This window comes from Rhopilema esculentum, chromosome 3, assembly GCF_057945365.1.
Source record: "Rhopilema esculentum isolate cy_ngs chromosome 3, ASM5794536v1, whole genome shotgun sequence".
In the NCBI taxonomy this organism is placed as follows: domain Eukaryota; kingdom Metazoa; phylum Cnidaria; class Scyphozoa; order Rhizostomeae; family Rhizostomatidae; genus Rhopilema; species Rhopilema esculentum.
In genome coordinates, this window is record NC_142817.1 from 8,445,273 (window position 1) to 8,468,810 (window position 23,538).

Sequence of the window (23,538 nt, forward strand, 5' to 3'; positions counted from 1 at the left end):
TGTCGCAAAATATATTTGAAGAAAATTTTTTTATAACATTTTCAGAAAGAGCATCAAAAAATGTCTATTGTTATGCAGAATCAGTTAAATTGGTTCGAAATTGGCCGAGATATGGTCATAAATGCACAGGTTCCTTCCCTGTCAAATGTCTGTAATTTGGTCTCTGTTCATAATTTGTGAGCCAGGCCAAGGTAACAGTAATCCGTTAGCAAATTTCCAATCTTTTATTCATCATAACTCGCCAATTTTGTACATATTTTGCTTGTTTTCCATATTTGAATATATTTCATGGTGTTGCTTCAGGAAATGTGGTCTGAAAAAAAGATGTTCTGTGACGTCACGCTTGAAAACCTGACTGGGAATTGGAATCCTTTCTTAGACCCCGTTTACACTGTGCCGGATAAAATTTATCCGCATAAAACTTGTTCGGATTGATTTGCGTTTACACTGTACCGCACAAATTTTATCCACTTTGCCCTCCCGTTTACACTGTGCCGGATAACTGCAGTCACGACCTAAATCATGCACAGAACGCCCAAAATGAAGTCTTCTCTGGGCAACAAAATAATAACAAAATTCCCGCAGACGTAAAAAGACTTCATTCTCTCTTCAGAATCATATGCTTCCCTTTTAGACCAAATCCAAAGATATTGTCAATACAAATTAGGCCTAGTTTGTTTTAATGGTTTGTTCTTGAAATAAAATGACACTGAACTAGCAACGAAAGTAGGGAAGGCTGACAAGGATGCCAATTTTACGTGGACTGGCAAGATACTGCACTTTTAACACGAGTATTTATCGACAACAAGGCAGCTAAGATGGCGAAAGGTCTTGATTGGGAGACAGTGAAATCTAAATTAGATGAAATAGCCAATCGCTTTCGAACAGGATACGATGTGGATAAAATTTATCCGGATAAAAGCGTTTACACTGTACCACATAGCTATCCGAACTAATTTAATCCACTTTTCTAGGTGAACTAATTTTGTTCGGATAGCCGCTCTCAAATTCGTGCGGATAGCGTGGGTCTAGTGTAAACGCGACGCCTATCTGAACTAATTTTGATGCGGATAAAATTTATCCGGCACAGCGTAAACGGAGTCTTAAAGGCTCTTGTGCGACCGGCATGCTTTGCGACCATAATTTAAAAGACCGACCTAAAAATCGTACTGCATGAAAATGCAAAACAGTCAATTTCTCATGACATCTGCCGCTAAGCATGCCGGTTGCGCAAGAGCTTTTATTACGTCCCAAAGGCCATACCGTTATCTTGTGCCTTATCGTTATCTTGTGTACAAACCATGGGCGAATATTTGATCAGGTTTGACGGGACTTTGGCCCTCAGCTGTTGCTTTTGTCACCCTCATTTACATCAATCTCGTATTGTGTATCTTTGTATATCCCTCCCAGTCATCCTGGTTGCTCCTGTCGATGTTTTTAGCTTACTGTTAACCAAAATCTTCACATCAACATTCCATGCATTAATTATAGTTTCGCAAGAGAGATGGGATTCACATAATGAATAGGCCCTAATTGAATGCTGTCTCCACTTTTAACTTACGGCCTCGTTTTGGAAATTTTCCCTAATTTCATTTTACGACTTTTTTAAGCGCAGATTTTGTTTTATCGCCATGATTTTAAGCAGGATGCAATAAAGTTTGCATTTTTATATGGTTTGTGCTTGTATTTTAGATTTTGCGGAGAAATGAAGTTTGGAAACTGGTAAGAGATTTGACCGCAAAAATCGTTCTGGGTGAAACTTTATCCCCTTAGTCGCCAATCACAGTAAATTCACTTATTTTTATCTCTATGTCTTCATAAAATCAATATCGTGAGCAATACCATAAAGAAAACTTTCCAAGTAGACAAAATTTTGACCTCAATCCGTATCTGAGGTCTAAAATTTTGTATAAAAGAATTTGAAAAATTTTTCAAAATAAGTGGCTGTGAGTTGTAATCGCGCCATTTACACAGTTTTCTTTCTCCTCATCCTGGAACCCCCCTCTCTTTCTCTCCAATATGGGATTACCTTGTAGGGGTTTGAAAAGTTTTTGGATCGTCCAGGCCCGCATCGTGCACGGCACTCTAGAAGAAGTAGAATTCCAATGGTAGATTTATCAACAAGGATAAAAATTGATAGTGGCAAACACCATTGTTTCTAACACAAGGGTCGCCTGCCTCTGTTTGACGACAAGCCACAGTACACCAGCTGGCATACAGCCACCATAATACTCTTCCATCGTGAAGCAGTGTCCGCAGTTTCATTTGAGAACAAGCGAGTAAGGGTCGTATTTCAAAAACCAAATGTATATACTCTTGTCAAACTTCGGGTTAATCCGCACAGCATCCATTATAGAAGTTGTTTGCTTTCGCTAAATTGGCTTGTAATATTTTGAGCTATCTTCTGTGATACACATGATTCTAAAGTTTCACTGGCCTATCATAGCATTTGTTCCCATGGGTTGTTTGCACTTTGAGGTGTTGAGTTTTCCAAACGTGTCCTCCACAATACCTCCTCCCCCAAAATCTTGTGGTTCGTCAAAGCTTCGCGATTACGTAGTTTGGATCTATCTGTCACAGTTCTGTGTTTTGAATCTTTCTTTGTTTACACTATTCGTTCCTTTCTTTACAAATATTGTTCTTAAGATGTTTTGAGTTTTATTACCATATTCCTTTCTTCTTATTCAGTGGCCACGCGAGAAATGTTTATATACCATAGCAAGATAAAATAAGTTCCTTATTTTATCTTGACCATAGTAAACCACTGCTATGTTTGTGACTACGGACGGTAAACTTGGATGATATTTCTACCCTCTTCTTCATCATCAAATTCATCCTTGTCATGGTTGACTCTTGCACTTTTTTGCTGGAAGCTCTCCCCAAAGTTCCAGAACAATTTTGCCTGTCTCCTATCGATTTCTATGGTTAAAAAGACTTCGAAATATTAATTCGAAATCCGCTGAAAAAGAGTTTATTTCATCTCATTGTTCCTTTGCACTAGCATAGTCCGTCTCTATTTTTGACGTTTCCCATGTCTGAGGACCTTGGAAAGCCAAGATAAAATTCTGTACCCTGGGCATGAGAATACCGGCTGACAGAAAATACCGGCTGACAGAGAATACCGGCTGACAGACAATACCGGCTGACAGAAAATACCGGCTGACTGAGAATACCGGCTGACTGAAAATACCAGCTGACAGAAAATACCGGCTGACAGAGAATACCGGCTGACAGAGAGTAACCGGCTGACTGAGAATACCGGCTGACTGAAAATACCGGCTGAGTTTCTGCAACTCGGTATGTAAGCTAAAAGTACTTGTCCATTTTCACATTCCTCGCACCTCAGCCCACTCATTCGTTAGCGGTCCGCCCCGCACCCTCTGCCTGTTACTATATTTAGATAGTAAGTCACTGAAACAACTGATATCAATGTCTAGAGCTAGAAATAAGATCGGTTAGATGAATCAGCAGGACAGAGTTTTTATCAATGGCTTAGAATCAAATTTCAAAGCGATTGATATTTGTTTTGTGTGAAGTTTTTACACTCAATATTTTCCTGAAAGCAGAGAGTTCAAACACAGGTGAGAATCGTTTAGATTTCTGCGGTTCACTCCCATGCCCGGTTCAAATTTTTTCCTTTGAATAACAATTAGTTTTTCAGTGATACTGACCATCCCCGAAACTGACGATAAGTGATCGTTCGAAAGCGTGGGTCCGGAAAAACAACGCCTTTCTCGGTTGCTCGTCTCCGCTCTCTTATAAATGCAACCGCTTTCTGATATTAAAACCCATGATGTCACTCAAGAGGATCCATCGTTAGGAAAGGGTGAGTCGTGACATTCAATGTTTTCTTATTATATTTACATATTCGTGTTTTTTAAATGAATGCAGTGTCAATAGAAAGATGGCTCTCTGGAGTTTCGGTATTAGCAAGTTTATGAGGGACATTGTAGTGGTTTTTACCGGGAGTTTAGTGCTCGGGGGGCTCAGGAAGGCTGTGCCCCCTTGTTAGTGCTGAAAAGTAGCCAATTTCTACATTTGCTGAGAATACCGGCTGATTGTTTTTGTAATATTTTGTGCCCCCTTGTTATTTTGATAGCACTGCGCCTTTAGATTTTCTGTGCTCTCAAATCATGACGGATCTGCCTTGACAATTTTTTTATGCTCAATTTTTTATATTATCGCGTTTATATCTTTTATTGGTCTAGTTTTTCACATGTCGTGTCATATTTGAATTTGCATGTTTGAACTTGCAAATATTTACTCATAACTGCAATTGTAAAAGGAATAAATGACCAACGCATTGGGTGACGTTAAACATATATATGTATATATATATGTGTGTGTTTATTCAGTGTACATGAAAACTAAAGTTCTTTCGAGAAGGATATTAATTAGAAAAACTTGCTTTGAAGCGAAAACGATGTTAACGATTTTGATATAGAGAAAGATGTTGGTTTACACAGTGTTGCTATTGGCAACAACATCTGTTTTAAATATATTTATTTAGATATATATGTTGTCCACATTTAGGGATACACTCATTTTTTTTAATAAACAAAGGTCGATTTTGAGAACTCCAGTTTCTTAATGTTCTTGAAATTTGAATACTCGTTGTTTTTTAAGAGTTTCTTAATTATGATGTCATGAGTGATGTTATGAAATGTTCGCGACCTTTTTTATGACATCAAGAGATTCGCTTCCGTTCTGATGCTATATTAAGATGTGGGAAGTATGTTTTTATCCCTTGTGTCTTTAGTTATAGGCCAACAGGGTAAGCATGTTTTTGGATTTTGCAAAATTTCGTTGTTATCAGTTTTATCACGATGTAATAGTTTTTTAATTTTTTTGCTTCGATTACTGAAGTCTCTTAATTTTTTCTGACTGTCCAGTGCTCGTTTTTTATAGCCAGTCTCTTACAAGAAAATGAGTGTATATCCGGAAAACAGGCTTGACAATACCCTGGGTACCAGACTCACTATATAATATAGTGAGTCTGGTACCCAGGGTAGCTTGACAAGTGCATTTCCTCAGGGGCCATGGGAGCGATAGCTTAGGGGGTTACCCCCAAAGTAATCGCCAAATGTATACTTAAACTTAACCGTGGATCATAATGCTCTTGAATTTTACATACTGTGCCTCGTAGAATTTTTTGCCCCCGATTCGTGATATGCCCCCTTCACAGATAGGATTTGTTTTAAGATTCAGGTTTCAGCTGGGTATTGTTAAGGGGTTTAGGTTGCAAGGCTGCTTAAGTGTAAGAAGGTGGCAGAACTGGCATGAATAATGGTTTCTTGCTTCGGGGATGCAAGGCTGCATAAAAAGCTGTTTGTTTCTTGTTTAGGGACGTACTTACATTGGTCCAAGAGGCAAGGAAGTAAATACCAAAGAGAACTTGGGGCTGACCACGTTGGCCGCCCTACTGCTCTTGGTCATACAGCGTTACAGCCCTTGAAAAACACCTTCTTACTCAAATTTGGCTGTTTTAGCAGTTGCTTGTCTTGTCGTCATTTTTGGTTGGTATAAATTAGCATGGTGTATTGATGACTTGTGAGATACGATGTCTTTTCGAAGAATGGGGTTGTGGCCCAAAAACTAATTTCCATCTCAGTAAAGATTGGCGCTGGCTTCCATTATAACAAAGGAAACCACAAAATTTAATCAATTTTCCAGACTGTTTCATACTCATTGGGGCAAAGTATCCAACAAACACAAACAGATATCTGGACGGTGGTATTCTCGTTACAATCTGCACGATTAAGACTCCTGGATCGCCCAAGGGCAGTGGATTGACCTCAATGGAAAGGTGCCATGCAGCTTGTTACTCAGTCTATGAATCATTTGGTTTGGTGTTACGCAAGCTACTTTCAAAGACAAGACAACATTTGTGATTAAAGACAATTACAACATAATTACAAATGTTCCAGTTTTGTGGAAAGCTCTTTACCCCCTCTTGTCATCTTACTTAGCCATCCACATTATGGTACTCTGTACCATTTGTCTCAGTCTATGATATAGTAATAAGAGACTATTCTGTGACAAAGTACAGTCCAATGAAATAGACAGTTAATATGGTGGTTTCTCTTACTAGAGTTCCCTAATATTACGTATGACAACCAAGATAACTACTGACAGTATTCGGAATGATTCATAATCCCGGGGGTTAATGTAATATCCTTACTGGGGAATTTCCAAAGGAAGTTTTTACAGTCAAGGCAACTATATCTCCACTGGTAACTGCTGAACTGGAAATCATAAAAAAATTCAAAAAATGAATACATGCGGGGTGGGGTAAGTGCGCAATGGCCTTTCAGAGATTTTGCAGGCCGGTTTATTGAACTGTTTTATAATCTGCATGTAAACTGTAGGGGCCGTGCACCAGATGTAATTACAACAAACGGATTTTTGAAACCACGTTTTTCGTCACGTGATACTGTGAGCATGCGCAATCTTACCGTGTAAAAACTTGAAAAAATTGATATGGACATTTTCATGTTATAACAACCGACATAGTACTCTAACCTCACAAAAGAAGAGAGGAATGTTCTGCACGATTTAAAAGCATCTATCAAGCAATGTGAAATTCGCAAATGGCTTTGCCAGAAACCTTATACAGTATACAACCCCTAACACTTCCACTTGTTGTATGCAAGGAATTGCAAGAACAGAGAGAACAACCACGCCCTCCTGCTAAACAAATATATATAAAAATGGTCAATACAAGGTTACAAGCATTAAAACCTTGAAATAGCTGTTCGCCTTTGGATCCTTCATTCAAAGAGAAGGTTGCATTAAAGAGGAGGGTTGTATTAAAGAGAAGGATTGTGAAAAATTGCTTCCAATTTGCATTTTCCAGCAAACTGGAGGCATCCAAATTTGACAATTTTCCCACCCTTTCGCGGCAACCTGGGGTAGTAAGAAAATCCAGACGTTTTGTTTAGATTAAAGAAACAGTCTTATCTATAAATCAATTGAGCAATAAAGTCTATTTTTCATATAAATAGATATGCAATATTTTCCACTCATTAACCAATGTTTTTGCAGCTTTAAAAGAAAAGGTTTCAGCATTCAAGCTATTATTCAATTCTTTATGAAGCTGCGTTTATCTCAGTTTCTGCAAGAAAAATGTTCAGACTTTCCCATCTACGTTTGGGCCCCGGGGCCCGGAAAATGTAAGTGCCGCTCTGTTTAAGGCCTGTTTCCCTCAACCTTTTTCGCATTATTAAAAATATTTCTAATCTATTCTAATAATTTCTTAAAGAGTTGATGGAATAAGGCCTTGATGACTTGACAAATGGAAGCGGGTAACACGAGTATTACACCCACGTATTGCCAAGATTTAATTTTCTCTGACAGAACATGATTATCGTAATGTGAATAGATTAACTTGCAGTAAAGGCGTCTATAAGTATGTGTAAGAAGAGGGAGGAGTTTGTAAAAGCATCTTATGTACGTGAAAGAGTTGGGGATGGATGATTTTGCCCTACAGATACCCACGTGCATAGCGGCGTTGTCGGAACGAGGTTCAGTTTGTGTGTGTGTGTGGGGGGGGGGGGGAGATATTGGCTGCCAATTCGACTGCTAAATTCGGCAATTACCGGGGGCCGTAACCCTCCTCCTGCCCTGCTTCTGATGACCCTGGAATGCAGAAGCTTGTCAGTGACACCCTTGTTTTCTTTTAAGTAAAACTTTATAAAGGAAACTTGTTTATAGCGAGGGGTGTATTGCTCCAAAAATCCTCGAACACCCTGCCAAAGATCCGCAGAAATTCACTAAAATCCTTTCAAAAATCCAGAGATCCACAAAGAAAACAAAATTCCGAAAATCCAATCAGACTCAGAAATGTGCAAGAAATGTCCGGTACCAAGTCAAAGAAATAAGGCCAACTCTGGCAACATCAGCGTTGAATCACATAACGGACTTACATTTTGGACGAAAATCCTTTGGATCAATCAAAAACATCATCGAAAGATACGGTGGATGATCTGGACGATGATCTGGATGATTTGGAACAGTGAATACAGATACTTCCCGTTGTTGTTGCTGTTACCGTTCTCGTCATAGTTCCTCGCTGGCTGACAGTCATCTTTGGTAACACGAGTTCTTGTTCCAGTCGCCCCATTATTTTTGTGCACCAACAATCCCTTCCTTGACAAAAAGAAACGTGTAAAAGCCACCAACCCTTGATTTCGCAAAACCTATCTTGCAGATGCGCAACGTAACGAGAACGTAACAATGGAAACCCTGGAGACTAGTGCCTCTTTAGGAGAGAAGATGATCCTTCCAAGTCATTGTTAGGGAGAATACTATCATTTTCGTGCTTAAAGGGCCATAAAAGGCCAAGAGCTACCTTGGAAAATGTAGCCAAACCATAGTTGAAAATTTTCCAGCATGATGAAATGACAAAACGATATATGCTCTAAGAACTTTAACGCAACTCAATCGAGCCATTGTATAAAAAGATGACTCGATCAAGACTAAGCTGAATAGTCTATTAAGTAATACATGATTTAATGAAAGTGCCAAAACTTGATATCGTTGGAATGAAGATAGAATGTATTTTAAAATGGTATGCGTCAAATGAATTCAAATGTCATCATTTTTGAAGAATTTTGAGGTGGGCGGAGTGTTTCTGATACCCTGTCCACCCTGCATTATCGTTATGCTTTTGCTTGAGTTGCTTCGTTGAGTTATGTTTTAAGTTAAAAGGACATGGCTTAATAACTTGTTTTGATAATGTTTTGATCTTTTCACAGTTCTTTTCACAGAACTGCATGAATAAATAAAATGTGCCAACTAACATTTCGCGATAATCGATATTGTCAAGCAAAGAGGCATAATGAAGCTAAATGACTTTTCTTTAAGATTTTCGGAGGAAAAATCCGAAAAATTTGCTCAAAATCTGAAAAAATCCGCAAATCCGGACCGGAAATTGACGGGTTTTTAAATCCAAAAAATCTCGTACGCCTTTTTATGGAGTGATACATCTCTCGGTTTATAGCATACCATTAAAAGCATTCGTTAGGGATATGGAGGTAGGGGGTGCTTATCTAATCTTAAGAAAGGAAATTTGAAGTAACATTTTTTGCCAACTAAATATCATTCCACTTAAAGTATTGCATGAACGGAATACATTTATTTACATTGAATAAAACAAGGGTTATGGGCCTTTCGTTCAAGTAAAATTGGCGTTCCTTCCGGTTGAAAGGACGTTTTCTGATGGTAAAAGGGCGTTGCCTAAAAAGTTTCGCTTTGTCCACCCCCCCCCCCAAAAAAAAAGCCTATTGACTGGCGCCGCCATTGTTCGAACGGTTCACCTATTTGGCTCAACCCACAACAACAACCACCGTTTCCAGCAACTTGGCTCTCGCGCCAGCGCTTGTGGTCACTGGAGTTCCAGCAGTTTTAGAAACATTTAAGTTGCTACCCATGATTTAAAGCTATTTAATATAGATTTTCAAGGTTTCCGCTGTTTGTCATGTCTGGAAGGTCTATGTTTTAGACAGATACTTCATATGACGGGGCAGTCTTGGATGTCTGCCTTCCCTAGCCTCCGCTTTGAAATACTGGCCAAGTGGCCGCACGGGTTGCCGGAGGCCCCACATGTATTTTCTGATCGTTTATTAACGACTCTCTTGGGGGAAAGTCTGGATGTGCTTTTTCAGTTGCTGCATCTTTACTTGCTTTTGTTTCCTTTGAAACAAATGAGCAACGGTATTCTGATGTTCCTTTTAAAAACTGGAACTCTGCAACGTTCTTTGAGTTACTGAGTTGTTTTACGATAACTTGGATCGTCTTCCTCATTTTAGCAGTGGCCCCTCCTTGAAGTAGCTGTTACCAAGGTTATGATGCTTTTTATTGGGGGTCTGACGTACCCCCTATTTTGTGATTTAAGCGCCTTCTTTTTTAGTGATGTTTGTCGGTTCTTAAAGCCAAACGATAGTTTATTCAAAATAAACCGAAACTAAGGTACTCAGTTTCTTAAAATAGTATCCACTTATTCCTTTAATAAATCCAAATGTGCAACTTCCTATCACTGTTTGGGTTTGTCATTGTAAAATGGTTCAACTCTTAAAAACTGCCTTCAAAAAGCCAAACCGCTCTTGCGGCCGGCGGCTGCAGTAGTGAGGGCCTGATTTGAATGGCCAAGTATTTCAACGGTTCTAAGAGTCCACACCTGTACTGACATGAGCAAACAAAGGAAAAAATAATGCCCTATTGTTTTGTGAATGATAATATGGAATTGGAGATAATGGACCTCGTGTTTTATTGTTCAAGGCTACCTGAGTTTTGATCAAACCACGGCTCTTGGTGTTAGAGAGGCAGCGATTTGACAAGAGAAAGACATATGAACTCATCAAAAAACATGTCTGAAGAGAACAAATTAGAGAAGAGGGCTTACCGTGGAAATCTAAGATTGGTAAGTCATTACAAATTTTGTCAAGTTTACACTTATATTTGTTCATCCGCTGACCCATGTTTTAGCTGTCATTATAAATGGTAAGATGCAGTTTTTCAATTTGTTTTTGGCGGGAAGCCTTTTAATGATGCCTGAATTTACGAGTGTGGTCAGCGGAAAAAAACAGTTTAGTGCACTTAGCTAGGGCATTTACTGTTCTGGGTAAAAAGGTCTTTGATCGTGACTCTTTGCCACAATTTCCTGTTCCGATTTCCTTTTTATTAGATTCAAAAGTTTGAATTTCTCTTCTTTTAATTCTTTTGGTAGAGAACTCTCCCCAAGCAGGTCTTTTACGCATATTTGAGTAAAACTCTCAACGAAGCGCAGACCTGTGCAGAAGGCAGAATGAAGCCGCCTTTGTCCGGTCAGCTTTTTAGGGTAATTGTGTCAGAAAAAGGCAACCCTCGGAAAAGTTGTTGGAATTTTCTAATGCGTCTTGGATCTTTTTACCAGTAGTGGATGCAAAACAAGTAGTTTTATGTTCTGCTCACAAATAAGATTCTAAAATGGTATCATATTCCAGTCCACAGGAGTTTTTCCTAAATCTTTCTTGTCCTTTCACACACAAGATTTGCTGCAGATAAAACAGTAAGATTTAGCAGAGTTTACGCTAGCTCGAATGCGCTTGTTTCTTGAATCAGCCTTGGTTTTCAACGTAACAATTGTACAAACACTCGATCCCTTTTTCACGCAGAAGAGAGACGTGATCTTGTCAATATGGATTGAAACTCATGACCTCTTGTGTGTTCTTAAGCCTTTCTTCAACTGAAATCCAAAACCGAATCCTACTGATTCTGAAGGCTACCAAATATTTAAATGGTTGCTATGTGCTGCGATATGCTTATGTAAAGTAGAGATCGAAAGGATAAGTGCAAGAATTTGACCATCCTGTCTCAACACAGTCGGCCCGTTGACGAATTCTTGCCGCATTCTTTCAAGGCATTCTCACGTTTTGTAGTAGTGTAGGTTTCATTGAGAGGGTACTCAGGTAAAGTATACAACCTTACATGTCGTTTCCGTGATTGCCATTTGCGCGTTTCATTGGCACCAATGCCGGTGCCTGTATAGACCTTTTCTATAAGCATGGCCAATACCTTGGGGGACTGAGGTAGGAGGAACAAAATTAGCTTTTTCTGAAGCTCTATTAGCGTTGGGGAACTAACTGGGTTACACGAAACCAAGATGATTTCATTCATACTCTGGCTGGTTTGTTATTGCATGCTACTCACAATAAACGTGAGTACGTTTGCTTTCGTGCACACTAAGCTAAGTAGAACGCTCACGATAATTCTGTCATTACAAAGCGAAAAGAAAAGAACACAAACGCGCGTTGCATATCATTGAATGCGCCCCGTGTCAGAGCGAGTCGTTCCTTTTGCCAGGATTTGAGTATTATTGTTGAAATTGTTCTTGTGTATGACTCCTGATTTCCTGCACAAGAGCTATAATTACCCCCCTTTAGAACTCACAGGACCTCTCGTTGCTTGTTCTTATAAACTTTGTGTTCAAGAGAAAACACCGAAGAAGTCATTTGAACTTTCCCATGGCATCTATCAATATATTAGCTAGGTTCACTAAACCACCCCCACGTAATTATTGTAAACCAAATAGTTCAAAATGAACTGTCAGAGACGAGGCTGCATTCTATTTGCGCCAACTGGCTCCAGCTACAATGTAATTATTACAATAGAGGCCCGAATTAGAAAAAATGTAAGCTGAAAAGCCGAGTCAGTAAGTCAAAAGATGCTGTTAATCCCTAAATTGCGTTTTTCCAATATTTTAATTCGACAACGCAGATAAAAGCGTACGTGAAGACCTGGACATGCCTCTCCATTTCAACTGCTTGAAAATGAAGGAATGCGTCACCTTTAGCAGTTATTTACAGTTATTTAGTATCTGAACGATTCTTGCGTTTTCAGAAACCAGAACATGGGCAGTAAGATGATTTTTTCTCAAAACAGAACATGAAAATGAAAAATTGCTTCTTAGAAGGCTCTATTCTCTATTACTTGTAGCTTCGTATTTATATACTTGAACTGATGCCAGTACGCTTCAATTGTCGTCTCATGTCGTCTATTATGTCGTCTCAAAAACTGATTCAAATAGCACCAAGTCTTTGTTAGAAGTAACGAATAGGTCATGTAGTTAGTTCTTTTTGGAAATTAGAAGTCTCGGGTAGAAATAAGAGAAACTGCACTTTCTCTCCCAGAAACAGTGTTGGTTATACAGTGAACTATCACAACTATCTGGAAGGGCTGTGTAAAAATTGCTGGTAGGCCTATGTGCAGTGAGGTCCAGCCGGTCGGCCGAGCTAACGGGCCATAAATTTCTGCTATTTGAGAGTATTTGATATGATCTGATTAAACACGGGGATGAAGTCAATCTAGCTCGTGCTGTCGTTGTTTGCCCGTCTATAGCTCACCTGGCTACACCCACTCATTCATGGACTGGTTGGTCGCGTGTCCTCAATGGCACCACTAATGATCACACTTCTAGACACAACTAGTACTTTCCATTTTTGTCACCAAATCATATCCGAACACAAATGTTGTCTCATAGCTTTCGACTTAGGGTTGACTTGCGCTAATGGGCATGGCACGTGCTGTGGTATTGTGAGATAAGTCAGTTAAAGGAACACGTAATATATCTATGAAGGACTCATCTTGTTCGTTTTCAGGGGCAGAAAATATAGGAATTAATAGGCAATTTTTCTTTAGAGGAAGAATTCCAAAATGTAGTGCAAGTGAGTGAAAGAATAATTATCGTAATTTGCCTAATGATATTGTGTAACCACATCTGTTAAACGATTTTCCAGGCCTTGAAAAGACGGCGTTTGTTTTCTTGTTCGTGTATTTGTGTTTGGCTCGAACAGCATCACAAATTGTACTGAGTTTAGTGTCTACCAGAACACTCGACAATGATATAGTTTTCCGATCCCAATTTTTCATGAATTGCAATGCCATAAAACGGTGATCAGTGTTTCCTTCAATGTTTGCGGAACGAGAAATTAAACTCCATTCCGAACAAAACGTTCGTTTTCGGACCGAATTTAAGCGAAATAGCACTTGATACAAGCTCTCCTAACGATTCTGCAATCTACTTGGAGTCAACTTGGGTGGTTGTTGCAGAGTAGAAATTTCGAAACCGTTTTCCTATTGCTAAGGCAATTTGAGCCACTTTATTAGAGTAGCCACTTTATTGGAGTAGCCTTCTCTATGCAGGAGGTTAAATGATGTTGCCAAAATGGGGTTGTCAAAAATGAGTTCTTACCATTTATTCACTTTTTAGTAAACATATATGGGTCAACATTGCTTATTATTCTAACAATTAATAGTTATTCATAGTATAGAATATATAATATCAATAACAAGGAAAATTTAAATCTAAAGGCAGGGAAACAGCTGAAATAAGCAGATAAGAGACGAGCTGCCACACGGTAAATATTGAGCTCCGATTACGTTGCATATTCCTCAAATTGCAATATGGTCCGCATTTTCAGTCTGTTTTGTATTTGTGACGCACAAAAGTTGACACAAAATCGGCTGATTGAAAAATCATTCACTGAACGGACAAATAAAGCTTTGCCGCAGCAAACATGCGTCTTCCTGAAACCTAACGTCCCACGTACCCATTTTTTAAAGACCTCTAATTGCAATGAAAAGAGCCCGGATATAGCTCTTGCCTATCTGATGCCGAAATTTTCTCGCTGTCATATTGGTGTAAGTACACCTGAAGATGTAAAATGTTGGTATTTTGGCAGCTTATTATGGAACAGTACCAGCAAGATAAAATACCATATCTGCTGAATTGTTGTGCAGCTCATTTGTTAATGTGATCTGTATCGTACCTTTTGCATACTCTTGGCCGCTTCCCCGTTAATACTACCTCTGTGAGTCAGTTTAAGATACTTGCAAAATTCATGTTAAAGGCAAAGAAGGAACAGAAACCCTAATCGAAACTAGTCAGAAGACAGACCCCGACAACCACAGTCTATTTCGACGTAAATCTATTTTACTTTATAAATATTGTCTTGATTTCGCCTGCAGTTTGCCCTCCCATCCACGTGTCTCACAATTCATCTGTTGTTATAAGGGATTATAGCTCTCTTGTTTCGAAAGATTAAATTTTCTATTACAGATTGTGGATTCCCAACGACACGAGCCTCCAATTATTTAATTTCAGTGAATGTTCAAATAATCCTTAAGCATGTTACTACACCATTCAACCATTCAGTCGTGAGACTTCAAAACAACCAAGGAATTGGTCGCCTTTCACCCATCATCGCTTTTTCCTTAGTTTTTTGTCCAAACAAATCGCTGTCTTTAACATCTTTTCTACTATGTTTTCCGTTTGAGCTTCGCCAGAAAATCGTCCTACACAAACCATCCTGCTCTCTCTCGACAAACAGTCGTGGGTGGTGCAAATGGCCTTTTCAACCCATAAAGGAAAAATAGTTCTAGAATCTAGATGAAATAACGACAATAATCATGCAGGCTGCACAATGGTTGTGGTGCGTTGCTGATATCGTATCAAGTGAAATCGAGGACAAAGTGAAATCGAGGACAAATTACCACCTTCCACAAATCCAGACGATTTACCTTCAGGGGAAAAAACTTTGTACTATATGATTCATCTACACGATAAACAAAGAGAAGTAAATTGGATTGAGCTTTTTAAATGCTCAAATACATTTGAGCCAGCCCCTTCTTAGCCAAGGAGCACTTCAATGTTTTAGCTGCACGAGTTGCAGTGAGGTGCCTCCACAAGCCTCCACAATTATTGAATCGCATCCAAAACTTAAAACAAGGCCGCTAAGCCACAATGCACCCAGACTGGGGCGATTCCTTTGTCTCGACACCTGGCCCACAAATCTTTGCTTTGTGCCACCTTAAACCTTTTGTTCCCATTCAGATCCTTTTGAACGACACTCGTCTTCTGTCTCTTATTCGTTTTGTTACGAGATTAATTAGAAACAAAGCGTAAGCAAATCTTTTTATCTTTGATAAATTTCCAAATGTTTACTAAACTGTCTTTATTGTTATTCCACCTCTTGTTTACAGTTTTATCCTCTTCCTTTGATTTGTTTATCTTCCAACGTCTGCTACAGCTGCTAATTTTACAACTGACAACCAATTTAGCGTAGATTCTGGCACATTTGATCTAGATTACTACGTCAAACGACAGCCGGCCTCGTATTATTCCATACTTCCACCAGCCTCGTAACGAAGCTGACTTTTTCTACAGGGCATGTGACCAAATGTCGTCATAATCATTATAATCACACACCATTGTCATTATTAATCACACACCTTATCTGCATCACAGACATAATCATAATCATTTTTATCGATCATTAACTATCATCAATATCGTAACCATCGTTATAATTTCAATCGCTTCAATCACCAATCACCATTATAATCTTCGTGGGTTACAATGAGTCATCTTCACCCTCTTTGTCACTATCAATAGTTTTTTTTCTTGTCAAGTTTTTTTCAATAATTAAGAAATTTTTATGTTTTAGTCGAGAAAGCAAAAAACAGAGCGAGTGCGGCGTGAAAGAATCAATTCTGCTCTAGATGAGCTCAAAGGCATGGTTTGTAAAGATGAGGAAAGGGTAAGTTTCAGAATCTATTATTTTTGTTCTTAATTTTTGATGAGCATGCTTCGGGAGACCTTCGCCATATTGCTCATGCTTCAGAGTGAAAGCAAAACAGAATGAAAGAAAGAGTTAGTGCATGCCATCCACGGTGAAGGCGATCGACTTTCGTTTTCATTCTGGTAGCGTGGTCTTTAGTAGCCTTTAGTAGCTCGCGCAAGTCATACTGAAAAGCGATTTTACACAGCTTCCAGTTCTTCATAACACTGAAAGTTTGGAAGGTTTTCTCGCTACCCGCCTACTTTGCGACTAAATCTACTTTTACTACCCATCAAACCTATTTAATTTTCAAGATTTCTGCAAACGTTGTATAAGAAAATAGTTCTAATGTAGAGCTGAGTTTCTGCCAACCTGACTGAAAGGGTATTATCAAGAAATTTTATATTTCTCACAGTTTATTCATTGTCGTTGTAATTTACGACAAATCATGGCTCTAAATCAGTAAAACAGCATGCAAATTTTGACTATACTTTCTTTCAATCAGTTTTTTGTATCACTACTTTTTTTATTAATCGAACAGAGAATAAAACTTTGCATTAATGATAATATGCATCAAAAGATGATTTCTTGTAAATGTGTATCCCAGAAATTTTAGCAATTCAAACAGTTGAAAAAGCTTAAGAATATCTGTTTGATGTGCAGTACTTTTTACCAAATAATTTGTACTGCAGCTGCCAATAGTAGCCTAAAAATATGTCCCTTACGAGCAAGATAAATTTCAAAACAAATTTATTTCAAATTCTGGTTATGGGCTGACAGCTGTTTTTTGTAGTTAGGGAAACTTTGCCCAGCCAAATTAGAATATACGCTTTAAAATTTCTTGATTTTAAATTCAATTTAGCTGACGCGATGTTTAAATAAAGAAAATCCAATGTTAAAACCGTGACTCGATTCGTTATAGATCTATAACCAACGAGATGTAGAATTTCAAAGGGATTTATTGTTTGGAAGGTCAAACGTTATGTAAATAAGGACTGAGAAAAGTGAGACTAGTCACACGATAAAGACAAGCATTATTTTCCTTGTTGTTATTATTCATCAAGCTTTATAACGAACATACGGATAGCCAAGTTAGTTTTCTTCTGAAATGCTTAAATATGCTAAATATATTTAATTATTCTGCGCACTGCCTTCCTTAGGCCATCTTCATTATCATAACGTGGTTTAGCCCTGGCTCACACTTAAATGCACTGTTCGCGTATCTGTGTTTGTTTCTACTATTACTATAACCGTTATCCAGCTTAATTTTTCATCGCTAATGCTGTTTTGCTGAACTTATTTATAACAACCAACATTTCTAACAGCAAGCGTTGTTTCATAGAGTGACAAGGTCGACAAAGCAGACATACTCGAAGCGACCGTCAGCTATGTTCGTCAGTCAAGAACGAAAGGTAATATATTTTAATTTACCTAACTGGACAGGAATACCCTAAGAAATGATTATGGATGAATTAAGTAAGTGTGAAGTATATAATGTATTTATTTGAACTTTAATGAGACTTTTTCAATTTTTACCCATGAATAAGAAATTAGAAGAAATTCAGGCCGCCTACTTTCTTATGAAAGAGAAGCTATTCTCCATGCTGGCAGGCTGCAGTTTCTCTTTTGTCAAATTCTTTTAAGCGGGAACTTGCAGTATACCAGCATACAGTCATGGGCTTGTTTCTTTTAGTTACATCTATTCAAATTTTTTGATTCAGGTATCAAAAGGGTTCACTTAGTAATTTTTACTGTGAGTTTAACAGTAACGTTTTTTTGTAGAATATCAACAAAATCCCAATTACCGATCTGGTTACAATCAATGTGTGAGCGAATTCGTCCAGTTCCTCATTACGCTGGACAGCATTCAAGCTGAAGACAAAGCTAAGTTGCTGGCTGGCATGGCAACAATTTTATGTGGTGTCAAAAAACAGGACGAGAACACTACAGAAGAGCTAACGACACCTCAACTAGAACAACAGCAACAACACGTTCAGAATGTTTATAGTGGGCCGCCATGTGGGAAGATGCCACTTCCAAAACTTCACAGGCAGCCTTTGCAGCAAGTTAATATGAATTCCATGACCCTAGGGACTTCTGCCCAAAGTCCCAGCCCCAACAACAGATCCTCCTTGTCAGTTCGAGTCTCTCTTTCAAGTGTAGGCTCTGTGACAAGCCCTTCCAGCACTTGCTCAGAAAGCAGCAGTTTTGGTGTTTCAATGCAGCCTCTTTCTGACTCAAGCTTCGACATGCTTGATTCAGTATTCTGCGAGACAAGTGGCCTCGAAACGGGTTTTGGAAAAGCAGTCAGTGCAAGCATTAATCTAGAAGTTAACGAGCTTTCCTCAAGGGACAACGAAGAGATTGAGGAAATGGCCGGCACCTTACCACCCATGTGCTCATTTTTAGATATCTAATTCCAAACGAATGAAGAAGCAGCGAAAAAGAACTTTGGCAAGATTTTTCCCATAGCAGTTTGCTTTATGTTTCAGAAGGGTCTTTATATTTAGGACTTTGTTTGTATCGCAGAAGAAGCTCATTCGAGAGGCCTAGTTCTTATGCCAGTTTAGTATGTGAATATTTTTAGTTAGTTAAAATTTTTAGATGTAGAATATGATTTGACAATAATGGGAAGCTTTATGCTTTGGTATGCTTTTATCATCCTTGTAGATAAAAGCAATCTTTTATGATGAACGACACCTTAAATGACGAGGACTACCTTAAATAATAAGCACAACCTTAAACGAATGGCTCTTCCAGTAATTGATAAACTTAACTTAACTAGTTGCCGTACAAACTATTTTAAGCCCCCTGTCTATTAAACCTCCTTCTCTATTAAGCCCTCCTCTCTATTAAACCCTTTTACCAAGTCAAAATTTGAAATAAGCCATTGATATCAATTAAAGATGATATTCACGTTGACTGGGTCTCTTAACGGGCGCGATGATGATATTATCATATGCATCGCATTTTTATAATTTGTTTTATTTTGAATAATTAATAAGCCCCACTCTCTTCTATAAACCCCTCTCTCTTTTCAAACCTCCCTCTAGGACTGAAAAAAAACTAAATAAGCCACCCCCCCCCCCTCCATGGCTTAATAGAGCCTTTACGGCGAGTAACTGCCATCATATTACTAGAAATTCAGTCAACTTCCACACTTTCGTAAAACACCATGATAGATTTTTGGTAAAATTCTTTATTTAGGAAGTTTATCAATTATGTAGCCACTCACTCTGATATAACTATTCGTCTGTTGTTTCATCGCTAAGCGAAAATGATACTAAGCTTTCCAGTTTTATGTAAAGTTGTTGTCTTCTTAAGCCATTCAGCATCTGATGTAGAATACCGTTTTTGGTATATGTAATGCTAAACCAGTTCAAAATTGTAAATAGAACATTTGATGTATGGAAAAAGAAAGTCACAGAAACACAAGCCTAGCTGCATCCTTTGCTTCTAATCTTTCAAAACCAACGAGGTGATTGTTCAGAATAGGTCACTACTTCCCAGTCTCTTTCGCAAACCGGTATTTGATGATCCCACGATGGTGGGGGGGGGGGGGGGGGGGTTTGAAGAGCAAGGAAAGTTCGTTGTTAAAGCATCTGTGTAGTTTTTTGTTTCCTTGTTGCATATCAACACATCATAATTTTATAGCTGTATACTATGCTGTAGAATTTCATTACTGATTTCATCTGGATTTTATGACGAACCTATTTTTAAAAGCAGATCGTCCACCTTTCTTTTTAACTCAACAATTACGAAACCCGAAAACCTCTACTGAACCAACAGATCTGAATACCGCAGTTAATTTTCTTGTGATCGTACTTTTTTGAGTTTGATCGTACTTCTTAATCTTTCTTCTGGGGAAAACTTGTATCACCCTGATTTGCTACAGAGGGTTGCAGTATTTTGTGAAGAAGAAAGAAAGTTGCTTGATTGCCCCCATTTGATGGTTGTACAATCCTTATAGGTATATTGACAGGGGCAGAAATGCTGTGGCTTTCTAATGTTGATTAACATCAACAAAGAAAATTCTTTCGCCTGAATCATCCTTGAATCTCTTCTTTGCTTTGGTCAACATGAAACGTTCTGACGGGCTCAACATGGGGTTTGACGCAGGGTTGACGCGGGGTTTGACGCGGGGTTTGACGCGGGGTTTGACGTGGGGTTTGACGCGCGTTTACTGCCGTGGTCTCTTGTATCAAATACGTATCAATTGAAGCATTAGTCCCTTTCAAAACAGTGCCCAAGTTTCATAGAGCTTCCAAAAAAGATTGCAATTGTATTAAAAAATTGTTATGTTGCTCATTTCTGTGGTTAGACTTGTCGTTGAATTGTCCATCAAATCTTGCTCTGGTTAGTTTCATTGCAAGTTTTTTTGGGGACGTTTACCAGATGTCATGGAACAAAAATGGAGAAGTTTGTGTGCATTTTGTTCCAAGGCTTCGAAAGGTTAAGGTGTGAGGTCTAATGATTACCCCCTGATTTGACTACTCTTGGTTCCATCGCATTGTCAACATGGAACCAGAGAGTGCCATTCTTTGTACTTTGTACCATTCTGCCATTCACGACAAAGAGAAGTTAGTTCGGTAGAAAGAAAACGCTCTTTAAACCGTTTATGGTCGCAATTTTTGCCACATGCAAGGTTCCTCAAGAATACCTTATGGGCACTATACTATTCAAAATGCTTTCTAATTTCTAATGTTTCTGGAAATCCCACAGTGGTATCCTGTCACTTTCGTTTATCTTCTATCTAAGAAGACCTCTCCACTTTTGCTACTGTTGAATCTAGCCTTTTTGCTTTTCGTATTGATGTAAAATAGCAACATGTGAATGAGTATAAAATCATTAAAAATACTATCTGTCCAAAAGCGTCACCATAGCGCAAGCGCAGTAAGGAAAAGCCCGCCAAAATTGATTTGTTTTGCTTTGCTCAGGAAGCAGTGATAACGAAAGATGGAAACTGAACACAAAGAGAAAAGCCGCCTTTGTGAATGAGCCAGCTTGCGTCAGACGAAGACAAAAAATGAAAATTGTTTTTATCTCGTTCTATGATACTCACAATGTGATGGAGGGGAATTTGACGACAATAAAAAAGGGGGCCCCAATAAGTAAAAGAGAAACCCGCAGGGCAGATATCAAAGGATCCAAAGAGAAAAAAATTCACTTTGACGATACTTATCAACCACTGATAAGAAATTAAGCTGGGGATATGAAGTTTCAAATAGACCTAAAAACATTATTGCTCCTGCTTGTCACTTTTAGTTGACCGATTCGCCATGTTCAGTTTCCTGCAGAGGCCTAAACGAATGAAATTGAAGTTAGGCCCTGTGGTTGTTGCTGCTGATCCCCTATATCCAGAAATATCCCATAATGCCCAACAAGACGTCCAACAATGTTGGGATTTGTTGAACGAAATATTGTTCTGGGTTTGCCGAGGTTTTACTTCTATTAAGACTAACTAACATTCAGCAACACCAGAGATTGCATAAAGATTGATGCAGAATGGAGGTGGCAGTTGTTTGCAAAATGCCAAGTCGTTAGGATCGCCGACTACAGATCCAAGATTATGTGCTTCGAACGCCCTACCCTGGGTACCAGACTCACTAAGGGTACGAGCGCCCCGGACTTTAACAATTTTTCTCTCAGGGTTAGGAGATTCACCAAATCTCTGTATTTCTAAGCGTAGGAATCATGACGTGTGGTCACGTCGAGAGGAACGATGCTTGATAAGCACAGCTTTTCAGTGTCCTAAAACTACCTTAGGATGCTATGTAGCAAATAAAAATACAATTCTTAATCAAATTTGGACTGTTTTATGTTTTGGGTTGTTTTCATTTCAGGGGAATGGGAACTCAAAATTTTGGCACATCGGAAGCTTAGTAATTTGGCCCTCAACATCTTGATTTGGGTCATACAACATATAACCTGCTATCGAAAAAGAACCTGCCAAAAAAATGAAGTTATTGCAGTTTTGACTTTGATGTCTTATTTATCATTATGCAATGTAATGTCATGAAAAATAGTAAAATTTTATTGCGTTAGAAATTTTGAAATGGGGCCTTTGCTAGAATGCTGAATCTATTGCCTGGCAATGTCTAGTAGAAGCTATCTCAATTTTGTATCAATGGGAGCAGAAGGGGGGAAGATGGAGAGAAGTATGGACTATGGACTCGTTAAAAGTTTTGGCTGTTGCTGATTTTATTCACTTGATACCTAAGTAGGTACAGTGAATTGGATTTTGTGATCTCCTTGTACCCTAGAGGAAGTTTATGCCCTGCGCCCCCTACCACCGGTTGTAAGCACATTCCGATATTAGAGTAAAATGCAGCTTGTTAGGGTAGGTGCATTTTGGGAGAAGCTTTTACTGAGAAATAGTTTGTGCATCCTCAGATTTAGTTTGAAAAAGGAGTGTTATCATAAAATCAGGAACTTGTCATGGTGGTTATTTCGATATTTCTGCTTTGCCTTGTGACACACTCATACGTGTCTATGCATGATTTCCTTGACAACGAAGTGTTAAGCTGCCTGGGCATAGGTTTCCAAACATTTTTTCAGTCCAAAGCTGCTAAAATTGATAATCATTTTAATGATCAGTTAAAGATGTCCAATGATTGTCAGCTTTCAGAGATAAAGGGGGTGTAATATTAAAATGAATTTCAGGGAGATGGGGTTAATTTCAGTCCTTTGGTTGAGCACCCGCCAGGCATCTTTTACCCTGGGTACCAGAACCTCATTAAAAGAGTGGATCGGCGAAAGAGTCTCAAATCCCTCTAAAAAGATACTCGTTGCCTCTTCAAATTATTCAAATTTGATCAGATCATTAATTTGCCATAGCTACTGGCTTTGGCAACAGTTTGCAGTACAGTAGATATACAAAGAGATACAGGAATGTGTTTAAAGATAATGCTAGAACATGTTTAACAATGATATGATGCTAATTCTTCTAAACTTTTATCAGCATCAAATAACAGAACTAATAATTGTTATATTATTTTATCTTGCGTTTATTCAATTCCTTTTTGAAATTACTTTGACTAATTTCAAACCCCCAGCTATCCCCCTCCCCCGGCTCCACCTTGCCTTCATTTAGCAAAAGCGACTGGAGCAACCACTCGTCATTGGACAGCATCAATGACATTGAGTGTCTTATTATGTTCCAAGGTACAAACCTGGCACACGTCACGCACAGTGGCGGAAATTATGGGGTTGGGGGGGTTTGGGGGGTTTGGGGGGTTTGGGGGGCTCGGGCCGCCCAATCAGCGATGTGGTCGGAAAATTTGGGTTTTCGTCGGATAATTGACAACCGTTAAACGTGTCGAAATTACTCCAAGAAATCGTTCTGAAAAGGAATTTTAAGCTAATCTAAGGGGCGTAATTGCCAAATTTTCTGCTCGCTTCGCTTGCAGGTGATCCACGTTTCAATTTTTACCCCAGGGGC

At 38.8% G+C, this 23,538-nt stretch overlaps 1 protein-coding gene across 2 annotated transcripts; it reads left to right on the plus strand.

The window, feature by feature from the left end:
* The first annotated feature begins 3,682 nt into the window (after positions 1-3,682).
* Positions 3,683-19,532, plus strand: LOC135692672 (uncharacterized). 2 transcript variants are annotated; one of them, XM_065210917.2, is made up of 5 exons: positions 3,683-3,826; positions 10,279-10,420; positions 15,984-16,076; positions 17,440-17,509; positions 17,880-19,532. In XM_065210917.2, exons 2-5 carry the CDS (start codon positions 10,349-10,351, stop codon positions 18,512-18,514), a joined length of 870 nt encoding a protein of 289 aa, XP_065066989.1. In that variant the 5' UTR covers positions 3,683-3,826; positions 10,279-10,348; the 3' UTR covers positions 18,515-19,532. The 2 variants fall into 2 exon arrangements, with proteins under 2 accessions (XP_065066989.1, XP_065066986.1); XM_065210914.2 differs by lacking the exon at positions 3,683-3,826 and having other exon boundaries at positions 6,687-10,420.
* Positions 19,533-23,538: the final 4,006 nt, after the last annotated feature.

Bases quoted from the DNA above. Each gene is read 5' to 3' on its own strand.
- LOC135692672 (XM_065210917.2), top strand. From the start codon at position 10,349: ATGAACTCATCAAAAAACATGTCTGAAGAGAACAAATTAGAGAAGAGG. The intron at 10,421-15,983 runs GTAAGTCATTAC...TTTATGTTTTAG, and splicing joins ACCGTGGAAATCTAAGATTG to TCGAGAAAGCAAAAAACAGA. The intron at 17,510-17,879 runs GTAATATATTTT...GTTTTTTTGTAG, and splicing joins TCGTCAGTCAAGAACGAAAG to AATATCAACAAAATCCCAAT.